This window comes from Salvelinus sp. IW2-2015, unplaced genomic scaffold (assembly GCF_002910315.2).
Source record: "Salvelinus sp. IW2-2015 unplaced genomic scaffold, ASM291031v2 Un_scaffold1944, whole genome shotgun sequence".
Lineage (NCBI taxonomy): Eukaryota > Metazoa > Chordata > Actinopteri > Salmoniformes > Salmonidae > Salvelinus > Salvelinus sp. IW2-2015.
In genome coordinates, this window is record NW_019943299.1 from 39,922 (window position 1) to 51,313 (window position 11,392).

An 11,392-nucleotide genomic window follows, 5' to 3' on the forward strand; every position below is an offset into this window, starting at 1 on the left:
GGGAAGATAAAGGAGCGAGAGTAGAGCAGGAGGAGAGAGTAAGGAGAGAGAGTAGAGGCAGGAGAGAGAGTAAGGAGGGAGAGTAGAGGCAGAGGAGAGAGTAAGAGAGAGAGTAGAGCAGGAGAGGAGAAGGAGAGGCAAAGAGAAAGGAGAGAGTAAGGAGAGAGAGTAGAGCAGGAGGAGAGATAAGGAGGAGAGTAGAGGCAGGAGGAGAAGATAGAGAAGAGGAGAAGAGTAAGGAGAGGGAGAGTAGAGGCAGAGGAGGAGAGAGTAGAGGCAGGAGGAGAGAGTAAGGAGAGAGAGTAGAGCAGGAGGAGAGAGTAAGGAGGGAAGTAGAGGCAGGAAGGAGAGAGCAAGGAGAGAGAAGTAGAGGAGGAGGGAATGGACAGACAGCCCATCTCAGGGTGGGGACAGACAGCCCATCTCAGGGTGGGGACAGACAGCCCATCTCAGGGTGGGGACAGACAGCCCATCTCAGTATGGAGCGCAGTTCACAGTGCATGTAGACCTATCATCTCATCATGGTCACTTTTTTTCTTGTGACAGGGAGGCCTACATTTGCTACAGCATAGTCGATGCTCAGTAATATAAAGACTGAATGCACCTCAAATTTACCCATCTCCATCTGGCTTTCAGGGGTCACCTTGTTTTTTAACTGTAAAGATAGAACATATTTTGTATTGCAGCTGCAGAGTTTTAAAACAGCCTGTCACTCGAATATCGTTGCTTTAAAATCAGTGCACGCGCAGTATTTCTCTCTCTCCATCAACTCCATTCAAAATAGATCATCCTGTTCTAGATTGATATACAGCCCTATATATAGATGTCCTTGCCTACCTCTATCAGGTAATACATTCAATGAGGTATTAATCTTATATTTAGCTAATTAATGATGGGTTATGCATAATAAGTTTATAACTTATAGCCTCTGTCTCTTGCGCAATATGCTAGCACCTCTGCTCCCCTGGTCTCCTTAAAAAACGGAGTCCCATGCAGGAAATGGAGTCCCATGCAGGAAAAGCTAGACTAGAATAGCTTGCTGGACAATAGACAATTATACCAGTAGACTAATCGAAGAGGGACGCAAGCTCTTTTTTTGCTGAATGTTAAATACAGCAGCCAATAGAACTCACAGGTAGTTTGAAAGAAGAGTGAACTCACGATGGCGGTAGGTTATAGCAGTTATTTATTCAGACCCATAACCATTCAATCTTCATGAAGAGAAGTGAAAGCCTTCTGCATCTATTTCTGGTCCTATATTACTCAAGGATGTCATTAGAATGATGAAGATGAGGACATCAAAACTTATTTCATTTAACTGTTGAAAGCGAGGAAGGAATGAAGCGTCAGCCTACTAATTATACAAATCCCAAAATTAGAATCACATTTCTAGGCTATACTTTAACTTTGTAGGCCACATGTGCTGCTTCAGAATTGCATGTTCTATTCCGCTTTATCATGGTTTGAATGATGTGCGTAATTCCGGTCCATATAATACAGTATAATACAATACAGTACAGTAATACAGTTCACACTCAAAAAGATTAGCCTACGGGAGATAGTTTCATTTATCTACCAAAGAGAGCATATAGCTAGCTACAACTAATGGGAATTTATTGGATAACGGCACAATTATTTGGGCGTTTTTGGGTTTGGGTTCATTAAATGTATTTATTATATGGCTCGTCAGGCTCAGGTAGCATCAGGTTTTAATCTTCATGCTGATCAAAGCTCTAATCAAATCCAGACATATTTATATTCTTTATGATGCTTTTCAATGACACTTCCGGTTTTAACAGGAATTACCAGGTTACCCGGGAGAAAAGTGATTTATTCTCGGGATGGAACATTTGTAAAATACCGGAAAAATATTCAACCTTATTATGTATGTATGTATGTATGTATGTATGTATGTATGTATGTATGTATGTATGTATGTATGTATGTATGTATGTATGTATGTATGTATGTATGTAATGTATGTATGTATGTATGTACAGTGCATTCGGAAAGTATTCAGACCTCTTGACTTTTTCACATTTTGTTACGTTACAGCCTTATTCTAAAATTGATTAAATTGTGTTTTTCCCTCAACAATCTACACACAATACTCCATAATGACAAAGCAAAAAGGGGACATTCAGATACTTGTCCTGAAGCTACATCTGTGTTGTCTTGGCTGTGTGCTAAGGGTCGTTGTCCTGTTTGAAGGGGAACCTTCGCCCCAGTCTGAGGTCCTGAGCACTCTGGGGCAGGTTTTCATCAAGGATCTCTCTGTACTTTGCTCCGTTCATCTTTGACTCGATCCTGACTAGTCTCCCAGTTCCTGCCGCTGAAAAACATCCTCACAGCATGATGCTTCCACCACCATGCTTCACCGTAGGGATGGTGCCAGGTTTCCTCCAGACGTGACGCTTGGCATTCAGGCCAAAGAGTTCAGTCTTGGTTTCATCAGACCAGAGAATCTTGTTTCTCATGGTCTGAGAGTCTTTAGGTGCCTTTTGGCAAACTCCAAGCGGGGTATCATGTGGCTTTTACTGAGGAGTGGCTTCCGTCTGGCCACTCTACCATAAAGGCCTGATTGGTTGGAGTGCTCAGAGACGGTTGTTCTTCTGGAAGGTTCTCCCATCTCCACAGAGGAACTCCAAAGCTCTGGTCACCTCCCTGACCAAGGGCCTTCTCCACCGATTGCTCAGTTTGGCCAGGCGGCAGCTCTAGGAAAGTCTTGGTGGTTCCAAACTTCTTCCATTTAAGAATGATGGAGGCCACTGTGTTCTTGGGGACTTGCAATGTTGCAAATTTTTTTGGTACCCTTCCCCAGATCTGTGCCTCGCCACAATCCTGTCATGGAGCTCTATGGACAATTCCTTCGACATCATGGCTGGTTTTTGCTCTGACATGCACTGTCCACTGTGGGACCTTTATATAGCAGGTTTGTGGCCTTTCCAAATCATGTCCGAAACGGCACAGTGATGCCCAAACGTTGGTGATTTACCCAATAAATGACGGGAGTTTATATATGGAGTGTGCGACTCTCTTATTTTTATAGTTTATTCGCCGTTAGTCCACACAAAACAATGTTTCTGGGTGTGCGCCAGCTCATGTTTTCAATCAATTGAATTTACTACAGGTGGACTCCAATCAAGTTGTAGAAACATCTCAAGATGAATCAATAAAACAGATGCACCTGAGCTTCATTTCGAGTCGCATAGAAAGGTCTGAATACTTATGTAAAAAGGTTCATGTTAAATTTTTATAAATTCCCCCCCAAAATCTAAAAACCTGTTTTCGCTTTGTCATTATGGGATATTGTGTGTTTAAAAAAAAATACAATTTTAGAATAAAGCTGTAACGTTACAAAAATGTGAAAAAGTCAAGGGGTCTGAATACTTTCCGAAGGCACTGTTCTCAAACGGTGGATGACACAACTCAGTCTCCCATACATACATTACCTGCAAAGAACACAGTCTTCTCCTCCAGTGGGTTCTCATAGGCAGCGTCGATGGTGACAGGGAGGCTCAGGCCAGTAGGTGGCTACAGCATGGGCACCGAAGGCGGCCCCGGAGAGTTGGTTGACCTGAATATGAACTGATAGAGAGAGCAGAGAGGAGTTACCTATGGCATCTTAGGGCAGAGAAGAAGGGGGTAGTCAGAGTAAGGGAGTGGGCAAGGAGGAGAGAGGAGGCGAAAGGAAGAGAGAGGGGAGAGGGGGAAGAGGGGGAGAAGACGTGGAGATTGGAAGTAGAGATGAGGGCAGGAGAGAGGAGAAGAGGAAGGAGAGAGGAAGGGAGAGGGGAAAAAGAGAAAGAGGAGAGGAGGGAAGGGAAAGAGAGGGAAAAAAGAGGGAAGAGAGAGGGAGAGAGAAGGAGAGAAAAAGGAGAGGGAAAGAGGAGGGAAGAGGAGAAAGAGGAGAGGAGAGGAGGAAGGGGGAAGAGAGAGGGAGAGGGAAAGTGAAGGGATCAGTAAGAGTGTGAGAGGTTAAAGTAAGAGGGAAAGAGAGAGAGGGGCAGTAAGTTGAGAGGGAAGTTTCAGCAGCCCAGGCAGCGAAGCCACAATAGCCTGATTCATTCAGCATCTGGTTCTTGTTAGGACTGGGGTTTATCGAAGCCAAGGAACAAGACCCATCTTGCCCAGATTTCCAACAGCAGCTGCATGAGCAACAACAGCAGCAGCAGCTCCCCAAGTCTTTTCCATTGACCTATTTTTCAAAGAGCCAGATATTTCTCAGATAGATAAAGACCTGTATAATGCGTTAAAAATGCTATGCAGATATGGACAAAGTAGTCATATGATGATCTGCTATAGCAATCTATTCAAGGTAGAGGTATGTTGAATTAGTCCCATAAAACAAGCCAACCTGACCCTAAATCAGACAGGAAGACAATYCATGTCCACCTCTGATTGTGAGATTACAGGAAATCATATACCTGGGTCACAGAGATTCCATAATTTCACTCATTCTTGTCACATTCTGGATGCATATGTAATACACTTCCTGCATAAGATGCAGCCAGAGAGGTTRGAGAAACCTAGCTAGCAGGGCTGTCTGTGTTCAGTGTCTGAATCCCATACAGATCCACCTCATCACCGGCAAAACCGGCCGTGATTGGGCCCAGCGTCGTCTGGGTTTGGCCGGCGTAGGCCATCATTGTAAATAAGAATTTGTTCTTAATAACTGACTTGCCTAGTTAAATAAACTTTCAATAAAACAATCACTAGGCCAGTGAACAGTGACAGTGTGCGTGGGTTCAATTCAGTGGATTATTCTGCAGACTTCCCACTCAGCCCTGTGCTGAGACATTGACTGTAAACAAGGTGCTGAGCACACAGTGAAGTTAGACCACCAGCATGTCTTACTCATCCTTCATGTCCAGATCTGCTTTCCATCACCATGCTGAGATCTCTCTGGTGTAGGTAGAATCCTCTCTCTATAATCTCTCTGGTGTAGGTAGAATCCTCTCTCTCATCTCTCTGGTGTAGGTAGAATCCTCTCTCTCTAATTCTCTGGTGTAGGTAGAATCCTTCTCTCTAATTCTCTGGTGTAGGTAGAATCCTCTCTCTAATCTCTCTGGTGTAGGTAGAATCCTCTCTCTAATCTCTCTGGTGTAGGTAGAATCCTCTCTCTAATCTCTCTGTGTGTATAGAATCCTCTCTCTAATCTCTCTGGTGTAGGTAGAATCCTCTCTCTAATCTCTCTGGTGTAGGTAGAATCCTTCTCTAATCTCTCTGGTGTAGGTAGAATCCTCTCTCTAATCTCTCTGGTGTTAGGTAATTCTCTCTTTTTGGTGTAGGTAATATCCTCTCTCTAATCTCTCTGGTGTAGGTAGATTCCTCTCTCTAATCTCTCTGGTGTAGGTAGAATCCTCTCTCTAATCTCTCTGGTGTAGGTAGAATCCTCTCTCTAATCTCTCTGGTGTAGGTAGAATCCTCTCTCTAATCTCTCTGGTGTAGGTAGAATCCTCTCTCTAATCTCTCTGGTGTAGGTAGAATCCTCTCTCTAATCTCTCTGGTGTAGGTAGAATCCTCTCTCTATCTCTCTGGTGTAGGTAGAATCCCTCTCTAATCTCTTGGTGTAGGTAGAATCCTCTCTAATCTCTCTGGTGTAGGTAGAATTCCTCTCTCTCTAATCTCTCTGGTGTAGGTAGAATCCTCTCTTAATCTCTCTGGTGTAGGTAGAATCCTCTCTTAATCTCTCTGGTGTAGGTAGAATCCTCCTCTCCTAATCTCTCTGGTGTAGGTAGAATCCTCTCTCTAATCTCTCTGGTGTGGTAAATCCTCTCTAATCTTCTCTGTGTAGGTAGAATCCTCTCTCTAATCTCTCTGGTGTAGTAGAATCCCTCTCTAATCTCTCTGGTGTAAGTAATCCTCTCTCATCCTTGGTGTAGGTAGAATCCTCTCTCTAATCTCTCTGGTGTAGGTAGAATCCTCTCTCTAATCTCTCTGGTGTAGGTAGAATCCTCTTCTAATCTCTCTTGGTGTAGGTAGAATCCTCTCTCTAATCTCTCTGGTGTAGGTAAGTAATCTCTCTCTCTAATCTCTCTGGTGTAGGTAGAATCCTCTCTCTAATCTCTCTGGTGTAGGTAGAATCCTCTCTCTAATCTCTCTGGTGTAGGTAGAATCCTCTCTCTATCTCTCTGGTGTAAGTAGAATCCTCTCTCTATCTCTCTGGTGTAGGTAGAATCCTCTTCTCTAATCTCTCCTGGTCTCAGCATGGTGATGGAAAGCAGATCTGGACATGAAGGTGAGTAAGACATGCTGGTGGTCTAACTTCACTGTGTGCTCAGCACCTTGTTTACAGTCAATTGTCTCAGCACAGGGCTGAGTGGGAAGTCTGCAGAATAATCCACTGAATTGAACCACGCACAACTGTCACTGTTCACTGGCCTAGTGATTGTTTTATTGAAAGTTTATTTAACTAGGCAAGTCAGTTATTAAGAACAAATTCTTATTTACAATGATGGCCTACGCCGGCCAAACCAGACGACGCTGGGCCGCAAATCACGGCCGGTTTTGGCGGTGATGAGGTGGATCCTGTATGGGATTCAGACACTGAACACAGACAGCCCTGCTAGCTAGGTTTCTCAACTCTCTGGCTGCATCTTATGCAGGAAGTGTATTACATATGCATCCAGAATGTGACATAGAATGAGTGAAATTATGGAATCTCTGTGACCCAGTATATGATTTCCTGTAATCTCACAATCAGAGGTGGACATGGATTGTCTTCCTGTCTGATTTAGGGTCAGGTTGGCTTGTTTTTGTGGGACTAATTAAACATACCTCTACCTTGAATAGATTGCTATAGCAGATCATCATATATGACTACTTTTGTCCATATCTGCATAGCATTTTATAACCATTAACAGGCTTTATCTATCTGAGAAATATCTGGCTCTTTGAAAAATAGGTCAATGGAAAAGACTTGGGAGCTGCTGCTGCTGTTGTTGCTCATGCAGCTGCTGTTGGAAATCTGGGCAAGATGGGTCTTGTTCCTTGGCTTCGATAAACCCCAGTCCTAACAAGAACCAGATGCTGAATGAATCAGGCTATTGTGGCTTCGCTGCCTGGGATGCTGAAACTTCCCTCTCAACTTACTGCCCCTCTCTCTCTTTCCTCTTACTTTACTCTCACAACTCTTACTGACCCTTCACTTTCCCTCTCCCTCTCTCTTCTCCCCTTCGCTCCTCTCCCTCTCCTCTTTCTCCTCTTCCCTCTCTCTTTCCCTCTTTCCTTTTTCTTCTTCCTCCTCTCTCCTCTCTCTCCCTCTTTTTCCCTCTCTTTCCCTTCCCTCCTCTCCTCTTTCTCTTTCTTCCCCTCTCCCTTCCTCTCTCCTTCCTCTTCTCCCTCTCTTCCTGCCCTCTATCTCTATTCCACTACCAACCTCTCCTTCCCTCTTCCCCCTCCCCCCTCTCTCTTCCTCTCGCCTCCTCTACCTCTCCCTCCCACTCTTACTTGCACTACCCTCTTCTCTCGCAATGTGCCATAGGTAACTCCTCTTCTGCTCTCTCTATCAGTTCATATTCAGGTCAACCAACTCTTCCGGGGCCGCCTTCGGGCCCATGCTGTAGCCACCTACTGGCCATGAGCTCCCTGTCACCAATCGACGCTGCCTATGAGAACCCACTGGAGGAGAAGACTGTGTTCTTTGCAGGTAATGTATGTATGGGAGACTGAGTTGTGTCATCCACCGTTTGAGAATCAGTGCCTTCGGAAAGTATTCAGACCCCTTGACTTTTCTCACATTTTGTAATCGTTACAGCTTTATTCTAAAATTGTATTTTTTTTTTTAACACACAATACCCATAATGACAAAGCGAAAACAGGTTTTTTAGATTTTGGGTGGGGAATTTATAAAATTTAACAGTGAACCTTTTCAATAAGTATTCAGACCTTTCTTGCAGACTCGAAATTAAGCTCAGGTGCATCTGTTTTGATTGATTCTCTTGAGATGTTTCTACAACTTGATTGGAGTCCACCTGTAGTAAATTCAATTGTATTGATAAACATGAAGCGTGGCGCACACCCAGAAACATTGTTTTTGTGATGCGACTAACGGCGAATAAACTAGTAAAAATAAGAGAGTCGCACATCCATATATAAACTCCCCGTCATTTATTGGTAAATCACCAAGTTTGGGCATCACTGTGCCGTTTCGGACATGATTTTGAAAGGCACAAACCTGGCTATATAAAGGTCCCACAGTGGACAGTGCATGTCAGCAGCAATAAACTTTCACCATGATGTCGAAGGAATTGTCCATAGAGCTCCAGACAGGATTGTGTCGAGGCCAGATCTGGGGAAGGGTACCAAAAAAATCTGCAGCATTGAAGAGCGCCCAAGAACACAGTGGCCTCCATCATCTCTTAAATGGAAGAAGTTTGGAACCACCAAGACTTTCCTAGAGCTGCCGCCTCGGCCAAACTGAGCAATGGGGAGAAGGCCGCTTGGTCAGGGAGGTGACCAAGCTGATTCTCGAGAGTAAATTCCTCTGTGGAGATCGGAGAACCTTCCAGAAGAGACACTCTCTGCAGACTCCAACCAATCAGGCCTTTATGGTAGAGTGGCCAGACGGAAGCCACCCTCAGTAAAAGGCACATGACTACCCCGCTTGGAGTTTGCCAAAGGCACCTAAAGACTCTCCAAGACATGAGAAACAAGATTCTCATGGTCTGATGAAACCAGAACTGAACTCTTTGGCGCCTGAATGCCAAGCTCACGTCTGGAGGAAACCTGGCAGCCATCCTCTACGCGTGGAGCATGGTGGTAAGGACAGCATCATGCTGGGAGGATGTTTTTCAGCGGCAGGAAGCTGGGAGACTAGTCCAGGATCGAGTCAAAGATGGAACGGAGCATAAGTAGCTCGAGAGATCTTGATGAAAACCTGCCCAGTATGCTCAGGACCTCAGCCTGAGGCGAAAGGTGTCCCCTTCATACAGGACAACGACTTAGCAACAGCCTAAGACAACAGATGGGGTGCTTCAGGACAAAGTATCTGAATGTCCCCTTTTTTGCTTGTCTTATGGGAGTATTGTGGGTAGATTGTTGAAGGGAAAAAACACAATTTTTTAATCACTTTTAGAATAAGGCTGTAACGTTAACAAAATGTGAAAAGTCAAGAGGATCTGAAATATTTTCTTTCCGAATGCAACTGTACATACATACATGCATACATTACATACATACTAGATACATAATCTATAAACTCTCTAATTTCATACTACAGACATACAATTAAAACAATTTACTAATCATACATACATAAATAGATTGAATTAGTTGAATATTTTTCGTATTTTTTTACAAATGTTCCATCCCGAGAAATAAATCAACTTTTCTCCGGGTAACCTGGTATCTTGGTTAAAACCGAAAGTGTCATTGAAAGCATCATAAAGAATATAAAATATGTTCGGATTTGATTAGAGTGTTGATCAGCATGAAAGATTAAAACCTGATGCTACCTGAGCCTGACGGCCATATATTAAATACATTTAGTAATATTGAGACCAAACCCCTCAAAACACAGCCCCCAAATAAATTGTGCCGTTATCACTAAATTCGCCATTAGTTGTAGCTAGCTTTGTTTTTGCTCTCTTTGGTAGATAATGAAACTATCTCCCGTAGGCTAATCTTTTTGAGTGTGAACTGTAATTACTGTACTGTATTGTATTATACTGTATTATATGGACCGCTGGAATTACGCACATCATTCAAACCATGAATAAGCGGCAAAATAGAACATGCAATTTCTGGGAAGGCAGCACATGTTGGCCGGTAGCAAAGGCCTCTCAAAGTATAAGTTCCGTATGGAACTTTGATATACAAATAATTTTGTCCAAATAATTCTAACTGTAAAGATAAAATTAGTAGATACTATGATGTGAACTTGACCTTCATTCTTCCTCGCTTTCAACACAGTTTAAATTGAAATAAGTTTTTGATGATCTCTATCTTCATCATTCTTATACTGACATCCTTGAGATAATATAGGAAAACCAGGAAATAGATGCAGAAGGCTTTCACTTCTCTTCATCGAAGAATTGGAAATGGTTATGGGTCTGAATAAATAACTGCTATATCACCCTACGGACCTGAATCACGTGAGTTCACGTCTCTTCTTTCAAACTTACCCCTGTGAAGTTCTATTAGTGCTGCTGTATTCTATAACTATTCAGCAAAGAAAAGAGGCTTGCGTTCCCTCTTCGATTAGTCTAGGCTAGGTTATAAAATTGTCCCTATTGTCCGTCGGGCAAGCTCATTCTAGTCTAGCTTTCATAGCAATGGGACACTCCATTTAACTACCTGCACTGGGACTCGTTTTTTTTAAGGAAGACCAGGGGAAGCAGAGGTGCTATGCATATTGCGTCAAGAGACAGATGAGCTATAAGTTATAAACTTATTATGTCTATAACTCCATCATTAATTAGCTTAAATATATTCAGATATATTAACCACTCATTGAAAGTATGTACCCTTGATGAGGTAGGCAAGGACCATTCTTAATATATAGGGCTGTACCTCATCAATCTAGACCAGGATGATCTATTCAATATGAAATGGAGTTGATAGGAGAGAGAGTAAATACTGCGCGTTAGTGCACTGATTTTAAGTGGACGATATTCCGAATGTGACAGAGCTCGTTATTAAAACTGCTGCAGCTGCAATACAAAATATGATTCTAATGCTTTACAGTTACAAAAATACAGGTGAACCCATGAAGCCAGAACACTTTTCCTGGAGAAATGGGGATCAAATTTAGAAGGGGTGCATTCAGTCTTTATACTTCTAAACTGAAGCAATCTACTTGCTGTAGCATAATTGTAGGCCTCCCTGTACCACAGAAAAAAAGGCTGGACCATAGATGAGATGAATAGGAGTTGGTCTTACATGTCATGGGCTATGTGAATTGCGCTTCGCCAATACTGAGCATTGGGCCTGGGTGCTTCCTGTCCAACGTTTGGCACACCATCTGAGATGGTGCTGTTTTCTGTCCTCACCCTGAGATGGTGCTTGTTCGGGCATTGTCCCCGCCCTAGAACATTGGGTCTGTCTGGTCCACCCACACCTGAGCCCTGGGCTGTCATGTCCCCGACTCGAGAATGGGCTGGGTCTGTCCCACCGCCTGAGCGTTGATTTTGAATCATCGAAAAATCTGTGGTCAAGAGGCACCGTCAGAATAGACCAGATAGTTTTTTTTTCCCCACTCATGCCTCGGAAGAGCAAAAAATACCTTGAATTTACACAGGAATAACACTTTTGTCCACATAACAAGACGCTTTTGCGCTCAGAATCATGTTTGATAATACAGAAATCATACTATATGTTCATAAACCAAGCCATTTTAAATCATGTTTTGATTGCACTTGCTGTGTGAAATTTTTATTTTGCAGTAACT

General features: G+C 43.2%; 1 protein-coding gene across 1 annotated transcript in view; it reads right to left on the bottom strand.

Moving 5' to 3' along the window:
* Positions 1-11,392, bottom strand: part of mmp2 (matrix metallopeptidase 2) — a gene marked incomplete in the record, with an annotated part of 48,823 nt that overhangs the window by 4,886 nt on the left and 32,545 nt on the right. Inside the window, 1 exon segment of the mRNA XM_070439820.1 lies at positions 3,448-3,534. Within this exon segment, the coding sequence (XP_070295921.1) occupies positions 3,488-3,534 (47 nt within the window).